General features: G+C 42.7%; 1 protein-coding gene across 1 annotated transcript in view; it reads left to right on the top strand.

The window, feature by feature from the left end:
- The window catches only part of HOMER2 (homer scaffold protein 2), a 321,735-nt gene that overhangs the window by 203,660 nt on the left and 93,796 nt on the right, over positions 1-24,279 (top strand). The window contains exon 4 of the mRNA XM_075345844.1: positions 20,629-20,721. Coding sequence (XP_075201959.1) covers positions 20,629-20,721 — 93 coding nt within the window. The remainder of the gene's footprint in view (positions 1-20,628; positions 20,722-24,279) is intronic.

The raw sequence follows: 24,279 nt of genomic DNA, 5'->3' as shown, positions 1-24,279 counted from the left end.
GAAAGTGTTCCTGTGTGCTGCCTCAAACAGCAAGCTGAGTAAGTAATAACATCACTATATATATATATTTGTGCATATGTACAATTTATTTTTTCTCCCATTTCTCATGAGCTGAATTCTAAGATCTAAGACTTTTTTTCCTTTTGTGTGTATTGGAACAACACAAATAGGGCAAAAAAGGCAAATTGGATATAATTTCACACACAACTACAAAAATGGGCCGGACAATAATTTGTGCACTCTCAACTTAATATTTGGTTGCACACTCTTTGGAATAAATAACTGCAATCAATCGATTCCTATGACTATTAACAAGCTGCTTACACCTCTCAATTGTAATTTTGGACTACAACCACTGTTCTTTTGCAACTCCTCCAGGTCTCTCATATATGAAGGATGCCTTCTCTTAACAGCAATTTTAAGATAATATAGATCCAGACTCATTCCTGTCGACTTTGACGGCTGCATATACCAATAAATAAGACAATTACAGTTACATATAGGTGTGTTTTTATCCCTGAACGTCACCCACTTAAATCCTTGAACTAATTGGATGGTTCAGGACAGAGAATGTTTGTCCCACCATGAGCCCTTGTTTGTATCATGTTCCTGTAACCATCACTCCCTTATTTTGGCTATTACCCATATATCAGACCCATCCTGGAATTTTCCCATAAGGTCCTATATGAGATAGTCCAGCACTATGGTGTGTTGAGACCCTCTTTCTGCTGGTACAATGAAACTTTACTGCAGCTGCTGTGTATCCTGTTGGATTTTCCCTCAAGTGTCATCAAAATTGCTGTGGTTAGGAGAAGATGGAGCTTGGCTCTTCTAATCTTGGCTCATGGCTCTTTCGGGCTTGTCTTTATAGCAGTGTTTCTCACCTCCAGTCCTCAAGACCCATCAACAGATCATGTTTTTAGGTTTTCCACAATATTAGACAAGGAATAATTCCATCACCTGTGCAACATTAATGAAAGCCTGAAAACCTGATAGAGGAAAACCTGAAAACATGATCTGTTGGTGGGTCTTGAGGACTGGAGTTGAGAAACGCTGCTTTATAGGATCACCCAGTCTCCTGGCTTAAGATCATGTGCTGCTTTAAAAAAGCGACTACCTAAGGAGGCAATCACCAGGAACTCCATAATAACATGGAGGAAATTCGGGGCCCAATCTAGAAAAATACACAGCACCGAATCAATAGTTTGGATGAAAATCGAAACGCTTTCTGCACTCCAAGATTAAAGCTCAACCACTGGAAATCTAAGGGAATATGCCTAATCTCAGACATACTCGATAACGATGAGCTGAAACCTTACCAGGATTAGCAAAAGAATTCAAACGAACAAAGTCAAATAAGAAAACTTGGAAGATAATATAAAAAATATTCATGAAACCTAGCACCCCCCTGCACCTTCCAAGTAACATCACAGCTCTCTTAAAGAATCCAAATAATCAAAACACTTGGAGAACCAAATATATCTACCAAATCTATAATGAAGACACAAATCTTAACGTAAAACACTTGGAAAAGTGGAAAATTTATGTTAAAAATCCCAGAAAATCAATTTGAAGAAAGATTTCAAAAGTCATTGGCCACAGTCTGCAAAAATATACCTTGCGTTGCTCTTATAGAAACCAATTATAAGATGATAACCCGCTGGTATTACACACCCCATAAATTGCATTTAATTAACCTAGATACCTCTAACTAACAAATGCTGGAGGAACTGTGGAAATTCAGGCAACATAACTCACACATATTTTTGTCGTGTCCAAAAATTAAGAAATTCTGGAGAGACATTCAATCGCTTATAAGGTCCATTACTCAGCTAGATGTAACTCTGACTCCAGAATTAGTTATTCTTCTCTTAAACATTGAAGCGATACCGAAACATTTTAGGCCCATAATAATATATTCTACTAGTTTCCACTAATCACATTGCATCCAAATGGAAAAGTGAGACTGCTCCTAATATTCAAGAAGCTAAGGAGAAACTAACTCTACATAAAACTTTAGAGTATTTTTATGCCATAAAAAATAATACTCAAACCAACTACCTCACCAAATGGGACCCATGGCTAGAGCCCAATCACCGACAAACTATACAACCCAACTGATGTTAAGGAAACACTAACTATATCCGAGAAATTCAAGCACGCTAATAATTTCAGGCTTGAAGCACTAGTCTTTTGATATCTCCTTGATCTAAAACTCACTAGAATAATATTTTTTTTATCTCACAAATTTGCTGGACTGTCTACGGAATCCATGTCAGGAAGTTGTTAATTTTATTTGTTATTTAGTTATTTGTTACAAAAAGTTAACTCGTAAGCAATGGATTTGACCAACAAAATATACTGCTTGCTGTATCAACACTAACAAACTAGGGGGTCAAAATATGTGAATTTTCTTAACCTTGATATTACTATCTATATGTCCTTAAATTGTCTAACGCATGAGTTCAAGATTTAACTACAAAACCTCATAAAAATCATTTGAATATGAGATCATGTGCAGCTCACACTGATTTAGGATCTGGAATTGAAGAATACACCTGTATATCACACTATTTAGTCAATTATTTAAGGCTTCTACATCGTTGATCAGGCTATTATGGTGTATCTGAGCTATCTGTGGGAAATCTAATTCTTTTCTAGGTGCTAAACCAAAAAATATCTTCTATTGAGACCTATTTATTAAAAAAAAAAAAAAAAAGCAAGCATTCGGTCCATGACTTGCCAGTCTCCACCTTTTACCTTCTGGATTGTTACATTTAAATGTTCCATTTAGCCTTTCCACCTTCCCACTGCTCTGTGTATGGTAAGGAGTGTGAAAGCTGCTAATTGACAAATACTGTAAGATATCCATAATCACTTCTGCTATAAAATATGCACTTTTACCACTTCAAGGATCCAATTTTAACCTACCACATCAATCGTGAGTTTTTCAGCAATAATGTAATTTTCTGCACTGGATATGCTTCAGATCAGTCCTGAAAAGAAATTTACACAACATGCACAAACTTACATAAACCTACTCATGGTAGATGTATGTGATTAATCTGCAATCTCTGGAGTAGTAGAGCGGATATGGGGTGTTTCTGCAAGGCCTTTACAGTTTTTCATACATTGCATTAGGCATACGTCTTATAAGACTCCGTGTGTCTGGTCATCTGAGTGCTGAACCCTAGTGCCACCCATACTTTGTCCATCAAAGCACACACCTAATATGGTCTTTGTCAAATGTGTTAGTCCATGGGTTACATGGGCCATCTCTGAGTAGAGCGCTCATGGCAGAGAAAGTTTACCGCCCTTTATCCACAGACTTTCCTTAGTCAGCTGGCTCCCAGCGTCTCATACTCCGTTCCTTGTTGAACCGCTTGTTCCTGTAGGGATTTAAGAACATCAGGAGTGACAGGTGTCACTGAAGTCCTGGTCTGCATTGGTACAATACTTTCAACTGTAGGCCTGTTTGCTGCTTCTTTATTGGCTCTATCTCTGCAAGCTTCTCCTATGGCTCCATCAGTGTCAGCTCAGGTGTAAGCTTTATCTTCACTATGCCAAACTTATTTGATAGCAGGAGAGCCTCCATCCGGGCTTGTATGCACTCCGCGGTCGTTATAGGTTTCTTATGTTGCATTAGGAAAGATCTGCCGCCTACATGCACATTTGGCTATCTTACCCTTTGCTGTTCTACACGCTACAGTGATTGAATAACTTCATTTCTACCTCCTATACCAATAGGAGAGAAGAGAGTAATTCTGCTTTTATTACTTCATGTTATGTAACTTCAGCATTTCCAGTGTAGAATCAACTAGCCTCTTGGTATCTAGATCCTTCTTTAAAAAAAACAAAAAAAAAACACCTTAATCTGCATTAGCAATGGGCTCATCTGATGCATGTTCAAACCCTGCCATTTCTTGTTGCATCAGAGCAATAATAAGATGTATGTTTGTCTGCTGTGTCCTCCGTTGGAGATAAAAAATATAAAGAAAACTTAAAAAAAAAAAAAAAAAAAAACCCTTTAAAATAGGTGACTTTACACGTCTTATTTCCAAATCTTTCACCCCCTTTTTGAATCCAGTTTCCAAAAAATAACTGGATTCTAAACTGTGTACCACGTGAGTTCTACATTTGGGTCATAAGAAAGTCATTGTGTCTAGCTTGTACCCAACTGAGAACACCATAAATGTCATGTTTTTGGGCCAATTAAGGCTTCTTTATTGTAATTTTTCTTTGCTCTGTGAGACTACCTTTTACTAACAGAACTGTAGTTTGTGCTCTGCTGAGAAATACAAAAGGAAAATAGATGACTCCTAATCATAATATGTATTAAAGACAGAATGTCATAAATTATCTACATACTATAAACTAAAGCTCCGCTCCCTCTCTCATCATTGCTTTCAATTGTATGGGCGTCTGAGATGCCCACCCATACAATTGAAAGTGAGATGCTGGGTGGAGGGGCCAGTGTTAGCGCGGACACCGGGCCCCCCGACTCTCACGACCCATAGCGGCCGCGTAGTGTACAGCCATTGATGCTACACCACTGAGTCTCCCAGTCCTGTCTTCAGCTAATGGCGCACTCACCTTCCCTGCATCTCCTCATTATCTCCGCGGCTCTGCGTTGCCTTCAGCAGTTTGATGAGGTCGCAGCTTGATGACCTCATCATGCTGCTGCACGCTGGGCCACGGGATGATGCGCCCTGCACCCTGCTCTGCTTCACTTACCCAGAACATGGATAATTTGCATGCAAAGCGCATCTGTCATGTTAGGTACGGGGAAGTACCAAGTGAAAGGGAAGGAAAGGGAAACCCTGTGTCTAGAGAAGGGGTAGATGGTGAACCCCTGACCAAACCTACCGCTGTTCACTAACCACCCTAGATAGATTCTACACCTATTCGCTGAGCCGGATACCTGACCCTAGGAATCTCTAGTGCTTGACCCTAAATAGGGAACAGGTGAGATGAGCTCTTTGTCAACCCCACTAAACACTAGAGAAGACACGAGGAGGACAGACAGGAGGAAAATGCATGAACTACTTATCCACAGATGACTCAGTTATAAGCTCAGCAACGTTTCAGTAATGATACCACAGATTGCCACAGAAGCCACCTGCTTGCAACTAAAGCTAGAATGAACTGAATAATATCACCAGCACAAGTCCAGGGAAGATGGGCGTATTTAAGTACATGGAGATACTGATATCAGCAGCTGGATGGAAATAGGGTTCCACTGGGTCCAAAAGGGGATGAGATGAAAACCAATCATGAAAGCTACGTAATACAATGAATGCTAACAGCAGAAACAATAGAAAGTTAGGGAGTATTTTGTGCCGCCAAACGCTGTGACCTTCTATTGACAGAAACCGTATGACTGTCTCTCACCCACGACACACCCGTAACCACATCGCATGCAAATTAGCCATGTGGTAGTGTGGCTGTGAAGAGGTGCCCAGCCAGGGCTTAATAAAGCAAATTAAGTACCCTTGCTGGGCCCCCCTCTTCACTGAGCCCAATCAGTAAGGGCATTGGCGGCCTTACCAGCAGGTGCCAGTGCCTGGGTCCCCCAGAGGATCCTCCGGTTCTCCCATGGACCAGTCTGACCCATATACCAACACTAACATTAGTGATGAGTGAGCTCTACCATGCTCGGGTGCTAGATACTTGTTAAGAGATGCTGGATGCTTGGATGGGTATGACTCAAGTATAATAGAAATCAACGGGGGACTCTAGCATTTTCCGGGAAATTTTCTGGAAAATTCTCGAATCCCCCATTGATTTCCATCATACTTGGGTACTTAAGTTCTCTCTCGCGCTCTCTCTCTCGCGCTCTCTCTCTCGCGCTCTCTCTCTCGCGCTCTCTCTCTCGCGCTCTCTCTCTCGCGCTCTCTCTCTCGCGCTCTCTCTCTCGCGCTCTCTCTCTCGCGCTCTCTCTCTCGCGCTCTCTCTCTCGCGCTCTCTCTCTCGCGCTCTCTCTCTCGCGCTCTCTCTCTCGCGCTCTCTCTCTCGCGCTCTCTCTCGCGCTCTCTCTCGCGCTCTCTCTCGCGCTCTCTCGCGCGCTCTCTCGCGCGCTCTCTCTCGCGCTCTCTCTCGCGCTCTCTCTCGCGCTCTCTCTCGCGCGCTCTCTCGCGCGCTCTCTCGCGCGCTCTCTCTCGTGCGCTCTCTCTCGTGCGCTCTCTCTCGTGCGCTCTCTCTCGTGCGCTCTCTCTCGCGCGCTCTCTCTCGCGCGCTCTCTCTCGCGCGCTCTCTCGCGCTCTCGCTCTCTCGCGCGCTCTCTCGCGCGCTCTCTCTCTCGCGCTCTCTCTCTCGCGCGCGCTCTTCTTCTCTCGCGCTCTCTCTCTCTCTCTCCGCGCGCGCGCGCTCTCTCTCTCTCTCGCGCTCTCTCTCGCGCTCTCTCTCGCGCTCTCTCGCTCGCGCGCGCGCGCGCGCGCTCTCTCCCTCTCTCTCTCCCTCTCTCTCTCCCTCTCTCTCTCTCGCGCGCGCTCTCTCGCTCTCTCTCTCTCTCTCTCGCGCTCTCTCTCTCGCTCTCTCGCGCGCGCTCTCTCGCTCTCTCGCTCTCTCTCGCGCTCTCTCGCGCGCGCTCTCTCGCTCTCTCTCTCTCTCTGCGCTCTCTCTCTCTCTCTCTCTCTCTCTCTCTCTCTCGCGCGCGCTCTCTCGCTCTCTCTCTCTCGCGCGCTCTCTCTCTCTCGCTCTCTCGCGCGCGCTCTCTCGCTCTCTCTCTCTCGCGCGCGCTCTCTCGCTCTCTCTCTCTCTCTCTCGCGCGCTCTCTCTCTCTCTCTCTCTCTCTCTCTCGCGCGCGCTCTCTCGCTCTCTCTCTCTCTCTCGCGCGCTCTCCCTCTCGCGCTCTCCCTCTCGCGCTCTTTCTCTCGCGCGCTCTCTCTCGCGCGCTCTCTCTCGCGCGCGCTCTCTCGCGCTCTCTTGCGCTCTCTCGTGCTCTCTCGCGCTCTCGCTCTCGTCCCGGATCCCCTTTGATTTACATGGACGCAGATATCGGATCCGGACTTCTGCGGCAAGCCGATACGGATTATAACCGATCCGCTGTACTCATAACTTGTCGTATACTGTAAGTGTCTGACCCACATTTCGTATATCGTTCCTTAATATTGCAGCTTCTAGGAGACGTTACTCCTTAAGTCTTTGCAGAGCTGTGGATGAATACATAAGTGTCGTTCTTGTGCTTGTTTTCAGGTATGAATGCTGCCGGCGGCACGATGATAAATTCCTCTTTAGACTTAAAGGGCTATTACTAGTGCAGCTAAGTACCCCCTGGATCACACTTTACATCCATTCTTCCCAAGTTTTATTTTCTTCTGGAGAAACCATACACGCTTGTGTACTATGCAGTGGTATAATAATCCTCTATTGTTTGTCACATTGTGTCAGTTGCCGGAGGAAGTATATACGCTAAATTTTAGCTTAAAATTGATGGTGCCACAAACTGTGCGGATCGTGCTCATTCACAACACACTGTCAGATGAAGTGATTACAAGTTGTTTTTAATTGCAGGAAATATTGAGCATGGCAGGGGTTAAACGGTCTGTTTTATTACCATAGCAACCATTGCATCACTGAAAACTAATGATGGTTTAAGACTACCAAACCTACTGCTCCGAATCCCTAAAAATAACTTAATTGTTTGTCTTGAGCACGTCTTTGCTGCAGCCTGTGCTGACATCACACGCCGTGTTTGTATGGCTTTTGTAGTGCTCCAGGCTCCAGCTCAGCCTTATACATGGCCTTATAAAATGTCAGCCGCACGCTGTGTAGCCATTGTTTTTTCTTTTTCTTGATATAACCACCATAGAAATTTTGAACGTCACCTATCCTAGTTAGTATTCATAGGACCTGAAGTGTTTGCCTAAGCTAGTGAATTCACATATATATCATTTTAGCTCATACAATAGCTCACAACATTTTGTGTTGGATTCTTTTATTCAAAGGTTTGGCTTGACTCTAATCTAAACTTTTTACTAGTCTATGAGAGCCTCCTGAAGCTATTCTCCAACTCATCTCATTGGAGTATGGGCTTACACAATCCTGGAGTTTGCTGCCATCGAACTGCTTATATAATAAACCACCCTGACTTACCATCAGAATATAGAACTCATCCATATACTTTGGGAAGAAATTGTCCAACCATCTAATGGCTATGGGGGCTTCCCTGACTGTTCCCTGGCCGATTATTGGTGGTTGGGATCAGTGGCTCTCACATAGAATACACAAGAATGCATGAGCTGATGGTTTCCATGTTTAGGGGAGTCAGGTGAGATAGCCGTAGTTCGGCTGACGGGTATCTAATCTCTAAAGCAAGTTTAAAGGGAACCTGTCAGGTGCAATATGCAACCAGAACCACAAACCGTTCTGGGTGCATATTGCTAATCCCTGCCTAAAGGCCCAGTCACACACCGACTTACCAGCGATCCCGAAAACGATGCGACCGGATAAAGATCGCAGGTAAGTCGCTGGGAGGTCGCCGGTGAGATGTCACACAGTCAGATCTTACCAACGATGCAGGAACAATACAGGTCGCAGTAGCAACCTGTATAACGATCTCAGCAGTCACTGTGACCCTGTCACACAGTGTCAAACACAGCGATGCGTCCTGCCCAGCCGGACATCGCCTTTAAAGAAAATGGCCTGGACCATTCTGCAACGACTAGAGATCTCACAGTAGGGGCCTGATCGCTGGTAGGTGTCACACATAACAAGATCGCTAACGGGATCACTACTGTGTCACGGAAACCGTGACTCAGCTGCGATCTCGCTCGCGATCTCTTTATGTGTGACGGTACCTTTACTTTCCTGTATCTAGCAGCAAACGTAAAGAGATAGGCAATTCTAAAGATCTTGCGTGATATGCTAATGAGCACATGGACTAGCCACAAGGGCGTTCATTCCTGCGCTCATTCTGCCCTCTTAGCATGGTCGCACGTTCACAGGGGCATGCTAACATGCTATTCAATACAGCATTATCAGCAGTGATACATGAACTGTGTCCGCTGTCACAGCTGATCAGACGTCCTGGCACTTCCGGTCATGCGCAGTATGAAGTAGTTTGTACACATCCCGACTTTAGAGAAGTCTAGTGCAAATGACTGGTTTTGACGGGACCTCTGATCAGCGGTGATAGCTGACACAGGTACGTGTGTCATCGCTGATGATGCTGTATTAAATAGCATGTTCGCTTGCCTCTGTAGGCATGCTACCATGCTAAGAGGGTGGAATGAGCACAGGAAATAACACCCTTGGGACTAGTCCCTGCGCTCATTAGCATATCATACAATATCTTTAGAAGTAATTCTTCTAAAGATCTCTATGTATGCTACTAGATACAAGGACAGTTAGGCAGGGATTAGCAATATGCACCCAGAACTCCTCGTGGTTCTGGGTGCATATTGCACCTGACAGGTTCCCTTTAAAGGGTTATTCCCATCTCTAAGATCCTAATATATAGTAGGTGTAATAATATAAGTTGCCTCCAATTAGAAATGTCATTTACAGTGCCTACAAGTACTATTCAACCCCCTGCAGATTTAGCAGGTTTGATAAGATGCACATAAGTTAGAGCCTGCAAACTTCAAACAAGAGCAGGATTTATTAACATGCATAAATCTTACAAACCAACAAGTTATGTTGCTCAGTTAAATTTTAATAAATTTTCAACATAAAAGTGTGGGTCAATTATTATTCAACCCCTATGTTTAATATTTTGTGGAATAACCCTTGTTTGCAATTACAGCTAATAATCGTCTTTTATAAGACCTGATCAGGCCGGCACAGGTCTCTGGAGTTATCTTGGCCCACTCCTCCATGCAGATCTTCTCCAAGTTATCTAGGTTCTTTGGGTGTCTCATGTGGACATTAATCTTGAGCTCCTTCCACAAGTTTTCAATTGGGTTAAGGTCAGGAGACTGACTAGGCCACTGCAACACCTTGATTTTTTCCCTCTTGAACCAGGCCTTGGTTTTCTTGGCTGTGTGCTTTGGGTCGTTGTCTTGTTGGAAGATGAAATGACGACCCATCTCTAGATCCTTGATGGAGGAGCGGAGGTTCTTGGCCAAAATCTCCAGGTAGGCCGTGCTATCCATCTTCCCATGGATGCGGACCAGATGGCCAGGCCCCTTGGCTGAGAAACAGCCCCACAGCATGATGCTGCCACCACCATGCTTGACTGTAGGGATGGTATTCTTGGGGTCGTATGCAGTGCCATCCAGTCTCCAAACGTCACGTGTGTGGTTGGCACCAAAGATCTCGATCTTGGTCTCATCAGACCAGAGAACCTTGAACCAGTCTGTCTCAGAGTCCTCCAAGTGATCATGAGCAAACTGTAGACGAGCCTTGACATGACGCTTTGAAAGTAAAGGTACCTTACGGGCTCGTCTGGAACGGAGACCATTGCGGTGGAGTACGTTACTTATGGTATTGACTGAAACCAATGTCCCAACTGCCATGAGATCTTCCCGGAGCTCCTTCCTTGTTGTCCTTGGGTTAGCCTTGACTCTTCGGACAAGCCTGGCCTCGGCACAGGTGGAAACTTTCAAAGGCTGTCCAGGCCGTGGAAGGCTAACAGTAGTTCCATAAGCCTTCCACTTCTGGATGATGCTCCCAACAGTGGAGACAGGTAGGCCCAACTCCTTGGAAAGGGTTTTGTACCCCTTGCCAGCCTTGTGACCCTCCACGATCTTGTCTCTGATGGCCTTGGAATGCTCCTTTGTCTTTCCCATGTTGACCAAGTATGAGTGCTGTTCACAAGTTTGGGGAGGGTCTTAATTAGTCAGAAAAGGCTGGAAAAAGAGATAATTAATCCAAACATGTGAAGCTCATTGTTCTTTGTGCCTGAAATACTTCTTAATACTTTAGGAGAACCAAACAGAATTCTGGTGGTTTGAGGGGTTGAATAATAAATGACCCTCTGAATAAACTTTTCACAATTTAAAAAAAAAAAGAAATAACATTCTTTTTTGCTGCAGTGCATTTCACACTTCCAGGCTGGTCTACAGTCCAAATGTCACAATGCCAAGTTAATTCCGAATGTGTAAACCTGCTAAATGTGCAGGGGGTTGAATACTACTTGTAGGCACTGTAGTTCTTCTGATTAAATATGTTGCTTACCTCATGTGTAGGGAATTCCAGGACCTTTGGTATCCATGGTTACGACTACACATACAGTCAGCTAGTTGCCAGTGGTCATAACCATGGATAGCTAAGGTCCTGCAATACCTTGAACATGAGATAAGTGACATAGGGAATCAGGAGACCTATACTACGTTTCTAATTGGAGGTATTTGCTAATATTGTATTATACGTACTACATTCTGGGATCGGATCTTGGAGGTGGGAATACCCCTTTAAGGCTAGTATTGCATGTATCTTGTATGTAGGGCGTCCCAGGTGCGGCTGCTAAAAAGCTGATCCTGAAAGTCAAAAGTGGCTGATCTGTGCTGCAGCTATAGAAATGTTTTGCATATGGCTTCTTATTGTTAATAGCCCCTCTTTCTGCCCACAGTGTTGGCTTAAGGGTGTGTCCACAAATGATCATAGTAGGTTTTGTCATGATTACCAAAATGAATTGGCCTTCAAGTTACTGCTTCACATCCTTACAGTGGCCCGGTGCCTGATTGCACGTTGTTCGAGACAGACGAGGGCTCCGTCCCTCCAGAACCTCAAGAGTAGAATACTAGATGTCAGGAGGATGGAACACTTTACCGCACTACTAAATGCCTCAGCTGACCGTTTCTTGGTGGTTTGGGCGCCCTGGGATTACTTTGCCGCTGATGAGGACCTATAGGGTTAAGGTTTACTGAACTTACATTTATCTTCCAAATTTTCCCACACCTTTTTCCCCACCATCTCCCCCATCAACCCACCCTTCCAGTCTTGTCATTGTACGTCTTTATTGTGTGTCACCTTTGTTATTGTTATAGTTCACGGATTATAATTTTTATATCTGCTTTGTATGCTCATTATGATTAATGTACTATTTGGATGCATTTGTAAAACGCACTTGTCTGTTATTACTAAACTTTAATAAAAAAAAAATAGTTAAAAAAAAAAAAACTGCCCCCCAGTGGTGACCAAAGGCAGCTCAGTCTTGGTTTTTTTATTTTTGAATCTGCATATTTTTTTATTTACTTGCTTTTTAATTAAAGGGTGTCAACCTTGCCTGACAGTTTGGTCAGAGCCATGAACGGGCATTTACTTTACAGTAGATGACCTATATATTGTTTACAGAATTAAGTGAGAAGGCATTAAATAGATAAAAATAAATTGTGTATGGAAGAAAAGGCAGGAAAGACGGACGAGAAGCTAATTGCAAAATAAAGTAAATAAACTAAAAAATGATAGTGTTGGCCTCCTCAAAATAATCTGGGAGAAATTGTGCAAGATTGGGAGAGAAAGTCCAATCTGCTAAACTCCTTTTTCTTTACAGTATTTACACAAGATAATCCCATCACAGATGACATGATCAGAAACCAAGTGTTCCAGACGGCGCATGTGTCCAAGGAAGACATCCACAATATAACTTGAACAAAGGACCAGTACTCCAAATCTTCTCCAAACGCCTTGAAAAAGGCTCATTATTAGCCGAAACGCGTAATTTACGTCTGTATGCTTATATGGAATGAATAAATTCTCATAAATTGCAGAAGATTTGGAGTGCCGGTCCTTTGTTTAAGTTAGATGACATGATCAGGGATACCATAAATTCACCATTAAATGTCACCTGCTTAACCAGCAAGTAGTACAGTGCCACCTCAAAATCTCTAAAGTAGACGCATCTCCAGGCCCAGATGGCATACACGCCCCTAAAACTGCAAGAGTTAAGTACCATGATTAACAGACCATGACGTCTAATATTCAAGGATTCCATAACAATAGGGTATGTAACACAAGTCTGGCACATGGCAAATGTGGTGCCAATAATCAAAAAGGGCACTAAATCTGAGCCTCGAAATTATAGGCCGGTAAATTTAACTTCTACTGTAGGTAAAATCCTTGAGGGTTTCTGTTAAAAACTGGGTTTAGGCGACAAATGCAGAGCCAGTATATAATGACTGGAGCGAGAATAGGTGCAAAACATATTATGGATTTATTCAGATAAGAGGTGAAGTTACAGTCATTAGAGAAAAGTAACTGTCTTGGCTTGAGTTAATAGATGGATAGACAGAAAAAATAACAGTTCATTTGCCTTACATAGCTGTGATGTAGTAAGCCGTCTCTCTCTGGATGGTCTGGTCGGGCTTGATGAATCCGTCTTTCTCCTCCCTCCTTCTGCCTCTCCCTTTGAAGTGTGGGCTTCTTTTATAACCTAAACCCCTCCTCCTGATTGTCCTTATCTCTTTACATGGTATTACAAGAAGCAACTAACCTTATTTTAGTTTGGCATTACATCATGTCACGTGGTTCGTTTTGCCCGCGAAAATAAATGACTTGCGCAGTAGAGACTTGTAACTAGACCACTTACATAGAATGTAAAACATATATAACTCCTTTGAAGCTCGCTGAACTCTGACCTTAGTGTAACAAAAAGAGCATTCTCAAAGCTATTTCAGTTCTTAGCCCAAAATTCCAAACAGAATATAGCAGTATGCTGACAGCTTTGATGAACAATAGCAGATGGCTTTGGTTTTACCATGTCAGACTCTTGGTCAGTATTTCCAGCTCACAAAGACACTCTTAAAGGGGATGGCGAAATATACATATATTTATGAATATATGTAACCCAGTTTATGAATCAATCTCCATAAACTCACTATTTTACAGTTTCCTAAGAGATGCTATCTTGGAGTATCTTAAGAACAACCTCATCGCCCAACATCAATATGGGATCGGTCCTGTCAAACCAATCTGATAAGCTTTTATAAAGAAGTCAGTTACACACTGGACCACGTTAATGCTGGGTATGTTGTCAGTCTTGACTTTTCACAGGCATTTGCTAGTGCCACACACATGGTTGGTACCTAAAATGCAAGAAATGGGACTAGAGGAAAGTATGTGCACATGCTGCGTTTTTTTCTGACCACACAGATGCAGCGTTTTTGGCCCCAAAAAAACGCACTAAATCGCACCCACAGGAAAAACGCATAAAAAAGCATGCGTTTTTGCGCATTTTTGTGCGTGTTTTGATAATTTTTTTTTGCTGCATTTTTGTCCTATGCATTAAATGGGTGAAAAACGCAGTGAAAAATACAAAAAGAATTAACATGCTGCATCTTTTGTGGTCACCACAAAAGCGCAGCAAAGAAAAAAACTGCAGTGTGCGGACAGCCAAAATAAAATCTCATAGACTTTGCTGGGGAAGGAAATTCATGCAGTTTTGAGGCCAAAACTGCACCCAAAAACGCGGCAAAAAAATGGAGTGCGCACATAGCCTTTCGGTTTTCGGCACACAACCGTTTAAATCCGTCGAATACTAGCTGTGGTTTTCATCTATAGCACTTACACCAACCTTATTCTATGGGACTGCGCACATGTTCGATTGTTTTTTCTTGGACAGAGTGGGCTGAGGAAGAAAACTGTGATGCGTCCAGTTTAGATCAGAGTATCCGATCAAAACTGCCAATGCAAGTCTATGGGTCTGTGGAGAACATCTGAGTGTGGTCTGATTTTCATTAACGGACTGAATGAGGTGGAGACATTTATTTATGTTTTTTCTTCTCCACCTCCAGGAAAAATGTATCCCACTCAGATCATCAAGTTTTTATCAAACCATGATCCGCATAATATAACCAATTTTCTTGGATGTGGAGAAAACTGTTGTGTGACCCTACCCTAACTGGGTTAACAATAGAGATGAGTGAACCTGAGATTCGATGTTCGGCTTTCAGGTGTGGAGACAGACTTCCAAAAAAAGTTTGGGTTTGATGTTCAAGTGACTTACAAGTTCAAACCACTCAAGCGAGCAACACTGTACTTGGGTATGAGTGATGCTCAGCCCAGTGCGATCCGCTTGCAGTGTTTGAACGGTTCGCACTTGGGGTAAAATCAGTGTGATCCAAAAACCCTGCCCACCCTCCCCTGGAACTATTTTGCTTATAGCTGACAGCATGTCTGTGTAACCACGAACTGCCCAATTAGAGACTTCCATTGAGGTTTGGATCAAGTCAGGCTCACAAACTGAACATTTTAAAGGTTTGACTGTACCTGGCGAACCTAACGTCCAAAGGTTTAGTCATCTCTAGTTAACAACTGGCACAATTCTGAAGATGGCGGTTCCAATGTTTCCTGTATTAAAGAGAACTTGTCACCAGATTTGACCCCTATAAGCTGCGGCCACCACCACTGAGCTGTTATATAAAGCATTCCAGAATACTAGACGAGAGGAAGCAGCGACACCCATTGGAGTGGACCCATCCCCTAGGTGAGTATTATAAGTGGGGGGCATTTACGTTATACAGAGTGGCCTGTGCTCTTTTATATATAGTATTCTAGAATGCTGTATATAAGCGCCCACTGGTGGTGGCCGCAGCTTATAAGGAATATTCCCTTTAAGGCAATACCGTAGTAGCGCACATGTATGAGCACAGTACTATGCACTTCTGTGGAATTGTTAGAACGGTGATCTCCATCAGATTCACAGTGTACAGAGATGTTGCTTTGAATGAATAGTACTACTCCATTTACTTTGGGGGAATTTAAGACGCCTATTATTGTGATTACTTGGGAGGCCAATGATCATGTAGTGGGACAGCCCCTATAGGCAGAGCCTAAATGCTGCAAATCCATTTCTTTTTAATTAAAAATGACAAATAGAAATTTCTTCATATTGTTACTTAAACCTTAAAGCCCATTTAGTTGCTTTAAAGTTGAAATGCCAGGTTTATTAAATGTTTCCTGGCTCCTGCTGATCATCCTTTTGTACAGTACGGATTGGAGTCAATCAATAAGTGTCAGATCAGGCTGTGTCTGTTTAACAACTAGTAGCCAATACACCCACAAGTTCTGTTTCTCAGCAGCACCTGTACTATTTCCCCATTAATTACCTGAAAGGACTCCAAGAAATTATTCTCATTTGGGAAAGAAAAGTACAACCAACAGACCTAATTACAGGATTTACACATTTTTTAATTAAATTAACAATTTTGTGGCTATTAGACAAGTCCAATGTTAATTAGCAGCAGGCTGATATAGTTTAGACTGCAAATCCAGATTCCTTTTAAAGATTACTTTAACAAGCCATATCAGTTCAGAAAATACCGTAAATGTTAATCTGTGTAGTAACAATTAGTTTTACAATTTAGTACTAATGTTCTATAATAGTGTACTTTGTTACAATTCTTAACGATTTTTAAAGCTCCAATAAGAACTTTTATTATTTCCTCTTATGGAAAGCTCTTCTGGACACACAAGCACAGGACTAATCAGCCAAGGACGTGAACAGGAATAGGTTTTCATAGGAGTACCCAATGGGTCCTAAAACCTCATAGGAATGGATATAGAAATCCTATTCTAAATATGAATGAATAAGAATTTTTCGAGGATGTCATTTTTTCCATATAAGTGTATATTGTATCATACCGTAATAAGTTGAAAAAAGAAAAAATAAACAGTCATGACAGCATCTTTGGTGACTCCTGCTTTTAACCAGGTTTATAGCAATAGAATATGATCATAGAGCAATGATATTTAACATCTTTATATTTTCCTAAGGGTATGTGCACACATCATCATTGTAAGGTGGATTCCGTTTGAAGCTAGCCTTTAAAAAGCGCTCAATTAAAATTTAAAAATAATGAACCTATGCACAGTAATGTAAAAATGAACTCCTATACGTATGTTTAATCTTTTTTAACTTCTTTAACTGTTTCAGGCTTCCAAAGCCGTGAAGCAGCTAAGAAAGTGACCTGACCATTCTTCAGGAGGCGTCTGCTTTGAAACCAGCACTGTTTTATAAAAATAAGATTAATAAAAACGCTGCAAAATCGACAAAGTCGAAGCTTCAGGAAAAAAAACAGCATTTTTCTGAAGGGTCTTCTGCTTCAAAAACTATGCCGTTACGATGGTATCTATAAGACATGCCCTTACATGACATTTTTTTTAAAGCAACACCAAAATCTTGCCCATAGCATCCCATTAAATATTCCATTTCATGTTTAATTTTGGTGAGGAAAAAAAAAAATAATGAATCTGAGTGGGTTGCCTGTGTACCAATGGAGTTTGTTTGAAATGTTTGCATGCATTAAAGGAGATTTGTCAGCAAAATTTCACCAACTCAACTATTTATATATGCACATAGCTCTCTCAAAGTCAAGTCCAGCGATACCTTTTCGTGGTCTGTATGTTCTTCAGTTACTGAGAAATCAGCATTTTATTGGTATGCGAATGAGTGTGTAGATTTGAAGCATCTGTCACTCCAGCTCTATTTTCTACTCAGCGCCGGTGCCTCCTTCTTGACTGATGGCTCCTTTGTCTGAAGTCTCACAATATTGAGGCTTTCAGTCAAGCTGCAGGAGGCAACGCTAGGTGGGAAGTAGAGCTGGAGTGACAGAGGCTTACAATCTACACACTCCTTTCCGTACCAATAAAACGGTGATTTTTTTCAGTAATTGAGGAATGTATGGACCATGAAAATTTATTGCTGGACTGGACTAGAGAGCTACATGCACATATAAATAGTTTGGAGGGGGGAAAGTCTAGTTACAGATTCTTTTTGAGGGGCTTATGTTTTGACAGTAAATACAGTGGAACCTTGGATTAAGAGTAACTTTGTTTGAGAGCGTTTTTCAAGAAGAGCAAAGCTTTTTAAAAATTTGTAACTTGGTGTAAGAGCACAATGCTTTGCAATAAGAGCAAAAACTAACTGTGTACACTTCCGGTTCTGTCCTTTCACCATGCTCTGACCGGCTCTGGAGGTAACTTTCTGTACATATGTACTGTATACCATTGTACAGTATATACTAGCCTATCTTATCAATTTGCATTTGCGTGTACAGTATTGTACTTTCTGCTAACCAGTGCAGCACATTGCTTGTACGGTAATCTAATTGCCTGGGCAGTATTCCTACCCCACATTTGACTTAGTTCTGCCCTTATTTTGGGGAGAATAGATTTGGGGTGTGGTTGTTTTTTTTGTGTACTGTACTAGATTAAAGGTTGTCATAATTATACGTCATTTTTTTCTCTATAGTATCTACCACACACTAACAATTCTATTGTAAGCTAATTCGCAGTTTAATTTGTTTCATATGTTTTTTTAATGTACTGTACAGTATTTTGTTTTAGTACTGTAATTTATATGCATACAGTACATTAGTTTGTATTACTGTAATAAGTTTGTATATATGCAGTAAATATTTTTGGGTTGTGGAACAAATTGTCTGCATTTCAATTATTTCCTATGGGAAAAATCGCTTTGATATAAGAGTAACTTTTTTTAAGAGCACACTCCTGGAACAAATTATGCTCGTAATGCAAGGTTCCACTGTACTTGAATTCTCCTAAGAAATTCAGTACTACAGCATATTTTGTTATAATTCTAAAGTGTAAATTCTGTTCCTGTGTTATTCCTCCCTGAAATGTATTAATGCATTGAGAACTGAGTGTTACCCCATGGACAAAGTAAAACCTAAAGGTACCGTCACACATAAGATCGCTAGCGAGATCGCAGCTGAGTCACGGTTTCTGTGACGCAGTAGCGATCCCGTTAGCGATCATGTTATGTGTGACATCTACCAGCAATCAGGCCCCTGCTGTGAGATCTCTAGTCATTGCAGAATGGTCCAGGCCATTTTCTTCAAAGGCGATGGATGTCCTGCTGGGCAGGACACATCGCTGTGTTTGACACTGTGTGACAGGGTCACAGTGATTGCTGGGATCGTTATACAGGTTGCTACTGCGACCTGTATTGTTCCTGCATCGTTGGTAAGATCTGACTGTGTGACATCTCACCTGCGACCTCCCAGCAACTTACCTGCGATCTCTATCAGGTCGCATCGTTTTCGGGATCGCTGGTAAGTCGTTGTGTGTGCCTGGGCCTTAGGCGGGCTTTGCACGTTGCGACATCGCAAGCCGATTCTGCGATGTCGCACGCTATAGTATCCGCCCCCGTCACAGGTACGATATCTTGTGATAGCTGGCATAGCGAAAATTATCGCCATGCCAGCTTCACATGCACTCACCTGTCCTGCGACCGTCGCTCTGGCTGGCGACCCGCCTCCTTCCTAAGGGGGCGGGTCGTGCGGCGTCATAGCGACGTCACACGGCAGGCGGCCAATAGCGCCGGAGGGGCGGAGATGAGCAGGATGTAAACACCCCCCCCATCTCCTTCCTTCCGCATAGCCGCCGGTGGCAGGTAAGCTGATGTTCCTCGCTCCTGCGGCGTTATACACAGCGATGTGTGCAGCCGCAGGAGCGAGGAACTACATCGTACCTGTCACTGCAGCATAATTATGAAAAAGTCGGAGCCTGCAACGATGATACGATAACGACGCTTTTGCGCTCGTTAATCGTATCATCTAGCATTTACACACTACGATCTCGAAAGTGACGCCGGAAGTGCGTCACTTTCGATTTGACCCCACCGACATCGCATGTGCGATGTTGCAACGTGCAAAGCCGCCCTTAGGGTACCATCACACTTTAGCAACGCAGCAGCGATCCCACCAGCGATCTGACCTGGTCAGGATCGCTGCTGCGTCGCTACATGGTCGCTGGTGAGCTGTCAAACAGGCAGATCTCACCAGTGACCAGCCCCCAGCCAGCAGCGACGTGCAAGCGACGCTGCGCTTGCACGGAGCCGGCGACTGGAAGCTGTGGACACTGGTAACTAAGGTAAACATCGGGTATGGTTACCCGATGTTTACCTTAGTTTACCAGCGCACACCACTTAGCTTAGCATGTGCAGGGAGCAGGAGCTGGCACTGGCAGCGTGAGAGCTGCGGAGGCTGGTAACGAAGGTAAATATCGGGTAACCACCTTGGTTACCCGATGTTGACCTTGGTTACAGCTTACCGCAGGCTGTCAGACGCCGGCTCCTGCTCCCTGCACATTCAGGATTGTTGCTCTCTCGCTGTCACACACAGCGATGTGTGCTTATCAGCGGGAGAGCAACAATAAAAAAATGAACCAGGGCTGTGTGTAACGAGCAGCGATCTCACAGCAGGGGCCAGATCGCTGCTCAGTGTCACACACAGCGAGATCGCTAATGAGGTCACAAAAACCGTGACTCAGCAGCGATCTCAGTAGCGATCTCGCTGTGTGTGAAGCACCCCTTAACTCCACAACACAACAAAGATGACAAATACTATTGACAAGGGGAGTGATAATACAAACAATTCTTACTATTGCTTTAGATTTACACAAAAAAAGCGCAGTAAATCAGTGCAGGTAAAAGACAACCTGCCAGGCATACAAGTGTGTGACTTGGGGATTAGAGAGTACATGGATGATGTTTGGCTGGTGGCAATATTCAATGTCCTGGTGGGGAACAGATTATTCCATGATAACCATGATAAATTATGCAGAGTTTGTGAAAGGACATAGCATACACACCATTTTTATTCCCCAAATTACAAGGCAATCTCAAATAACTTTTTATCCGCCAGAATAATGTTCCTTAATATGCAGGGTTAGAATGTTAAGGGTTGATTTTTTTAAGTTAATTTTTTTTGTTTTCTTTTGTAGTTTGCAGACAAATTTCAGGAAGTTAAAGAAGCTGCAAAACTGGCGAGAGACCGATCTCAAGAAAAAATGGAAACTTCTAGTAATCATTCCCAAGTAAGTCCTTGAAATTTGACTGATCTCATACAGTAAGTAGTATTGAATATTATGGTTGCCAGTAAAGGATTATTAAAGGCAATCTGTCATCAGGATTTCATACTCCAAACGATTTGAGCACAAAACACTTACAAAGACAAGTCCAGCAATACCTTTACATGTCCAAGAGCAGTCTATTCCTTAGTTACTGAGAAATCAGAGTTTCAAATGATATGAAAATGGAGCTGAAAATCTATTACAGATCTGAAGACTGTCACTCCAGCTCTATTCCCCAACCAGCGCAGCCTCCTTCCGTTTGACTGATAACGCCTTTGCCTGAAGTCACACAGCATGGAGGCTGTTAGTCAAGCAAGTGGAGGCTGCCCTGGGTGAGGAATAGAGCTGGAGTGACAGAGGCTTCAGATCTACCATAGAGTTATTTGCATATCAATTTAAATGCTGATTTCTCAGTGATGGAGTAACAGACTGGTCAGGTAAAGGTATTGCTGGACTTGTCTTTGAAAGTGCTACATGCACATAGAAATATTGTGGGCTGGAAATCCTGCTGACAGATAACCTTTAAAGGGAGTTTGTCACCAGGCTTTTGCTCTTCCATCTGAGAGCAGCATAATGTAAAAACAGAGACCCTGATTCCACCGATGTATCACTTAGCTGTTTGCTGGCAATGTTTTCTCTGCTGCAGATCTAGCAATTATGCAGAGCTCATCAATATGCTGGACTACCTGGCAGCACGCCAAGTAGTCATCTAATGATAATCTACTGCTGATTAAACAGTGATTTTAGGAAAACTACAGTAAGCAGCCCAGTAAGTAACACTTCGCTGGAATCCGTATCTCTGCCCTTAAGTTATGCTGCTCTCAGATTAGGTGGCAAAAACCGGGTGACAGATTCTGTTTAAGGGTATGTGCACATGTTGAGTATTTGGCTGCAGCAATTTCTGCACCATTTCTGCACCATTTCTGCATTTCTTGGCAGGAAAAATGCTGTGCAAAAATGCATAATTGTGCCTTTTTTTTTTTTTAACAGTTTTTTGGCATGCGTTTTTCATTGGTGAAAAATGCAGGTAAAAACTCTGAAAGAATTGACATTCTGCAGATTATTTTCTTCCCCAAATCTGCAAGGAATAAACCTCAACATGCGCACTTTACCTCAGGTTTTTCATTTGTGTTAAAACTGCACTCAATCTTTATTTCCCCGATATGTGGAAGTATTCATGCACAAACTGAAAATATGCCACTTTGTTACAGAGTTACTTATACTTGATTTTGTATGATATTTTCTCTTTTTCAATAAACATTTTTGAAAAAAAACAAAACTGCACTCAAAAACACACAAAAACTTGATAAACACTCACTGTGTGGACACAGCCTAGGGGGCATGTGGCTGGTGTGTCGTAAAACCTGACTAGCAAAGATGATACATATGACTATGTTCTCACATACGATAAATACTGTGTTTCTTCAGCTGCATTTTTTGTGTAGAAAATCTGCTGCTTTTCAGTGTTCAAGCAAAGTGGATGTGTTTGTTTTTAATGAAAACTCCTGACCACCATATGTTTAAAGACCCTGTTGAGCTGCTTTTTCCAGTGCGGTTTTTTTTTTGTATAGGCTTCTATGGGAAACCTAAAAAAAATCATGTAAAAATGCAGTTGAATTTTTAAATGCAGAATCAAAGATTTTCTGTACTAAAAACAGAAGCATTAACAAAACACACTGCTTCAAATCTGCACCAAAAAGTCATCAAATAAAGGGCAAGATGCAGCAAAACACAAGAATCGGGGATTATTATTATTAGTATTATTATTATTTATTGAGCACCATGGTGCTGTGCATGAGTAGTGTTTACATAAAAAATACATAAACCAGTTACAATAGACAGACTAGTACAGAGAACAGAGGACCCTACCCTTGCGGGCTTACATTCTATAGGATAATGGGGAGGAAACAGTAGGTGGGGTGGTGGTGAGACGGCAGCTCCAGTGGTGGTGAGGCGGCAGCTCCGGCGGGGGGGGATCATTGGAGACTATAGGCATTTCTGAACAGATGAGTTTTAAGGTTCCGTTTGAAGCTTGCAAATGTAGCAGATAATCTGATGTGCTGAGGCAGTGAATTCAAGATGAGAAGTCTGAGGAGCGAGTGAGTGAGGAGGAGAGAAGGAGATCTTGGGAGCACCGGAGATTACGTGTTGGAGTGTATCGGGAGATTAGTTCGGAGATATATGGAGAAGACCGATTGGACATCTTTGTAGGTCAGTGTTAGTAGTTTGAATTGGATACGGCGGAGGATTTGGAGCCGATAGAAGGATTTACAGAGGGGAGAAGTGGGGTGGCATTGAAGAGTAAGGTGAATCAGTCAGGCAGCAAAGTTAAGGATAGACTGGAGAGGTGCAAGAGTGTTAACAAGGAGGCCACAGAGGAGGATGTTGCAGTAATCGAGGTGGGAGATTGAGGGCATGCAGTAGAATTTTTGTAGATTGAAAATTGAGGTGGCAAGGGATTTGATGTATGGTATGAAGGACAAGGCAGAGTCAAAGGTCACTCCGAGGCAGCAGACATCAGGTACTTGGGAGATTGTGTTGTTGTTTATTTTAATAGATCAGGTAGGGAACATAGGTGAGATGGTGGAAAGATGATTAGTTCAGTTTTGGTCATATTGAGCTTTAGGAAGTGAGAGGTGAAGGAGTATATGGCCGATAGACACTCCGGGATTCTGGACAGTAGAGATGTGACATCTGGGCCACAGAGGTAGACCTGAGTGTCCTCAGCATATACATGGTACTGGAAGCCATGGGACTTTGAGATGTATAGATGGAGAAGAGTAAGGGTCCCAGGACTGAGCCTTGAGGGACACCAATAGAGAGATGGCGGGATGAAGAGGTTGTGTGGAAGTGGGAGACACTAAAAGTGTGGTTGGAGAGGTATGAAGAGATCCAGGAGAGGGCAAGATCTCTGCCACCAAGGGAAGAGAATATCATTACAGATTTCTATTATTATCGTTATCTATTATATTATCAACTTCAGATAGCATGCATGTAAAATCAGAAGAAAAAAAAAAACTGGCAGTGGCCTACTTCTTTGTACCCATTGAAATGAGCACGCAAACTAGCCCTAACCAGGCTCTTTCATCCAGGGACAGCAGGGTCCAGCACTTCTCATCTACTGGGGAGAAAACACATTCGCCATGGATGGAGGGCAGCCTTTATCCAACGTTACCTGCTTTGGCCGCCTCTGTCATAAACACCAGTATTATTTTACCTATTCGAAGAAGTTTCATTGTGTTCAAGTCAATTCAAACTTTTTCATAGATTTCAAACAGTATGACGGTATTGTTACTACTTAATAGCCCCAAAGCTGAAATAGTTTTTTTGATGACGCATATATGTAAGTACGTACTGTACAATGATTTAGGCTATAATTAGCATAGGATAGGACTTTTCCTGCTGCGGAAATTATACAGATTAAGCATAACCTTGCTAAACTCTTATAATCCATTAAAAAGTGTGAAAATATTAATACATCCAAAATAAGGAACCAAGCAGTACGTGTCGGCATGCTGCTTC

The sequence above is a fragment of the Anomaloglossus baeobatrachus genome, chromosome 4, assembly GCF_048569485.1.
Source record: "Anomaloglossus baeobatrachus isolate aAnoBae1 chromosome 4, aAnoBae1.hap1, whole genome shotgun sequence".
Taxonomy (NCBI): Eukaryota; Metazoa; Chordata; class Amphibia; order Anura; family Aromobatidae; genus Anomaloglossus; species Anomaloglossus baeobatrachus.
Note: the sequence above shows the minus strand (reverse complement) of the source record. Positions and strands in the feature narration are given on the sequence as shown.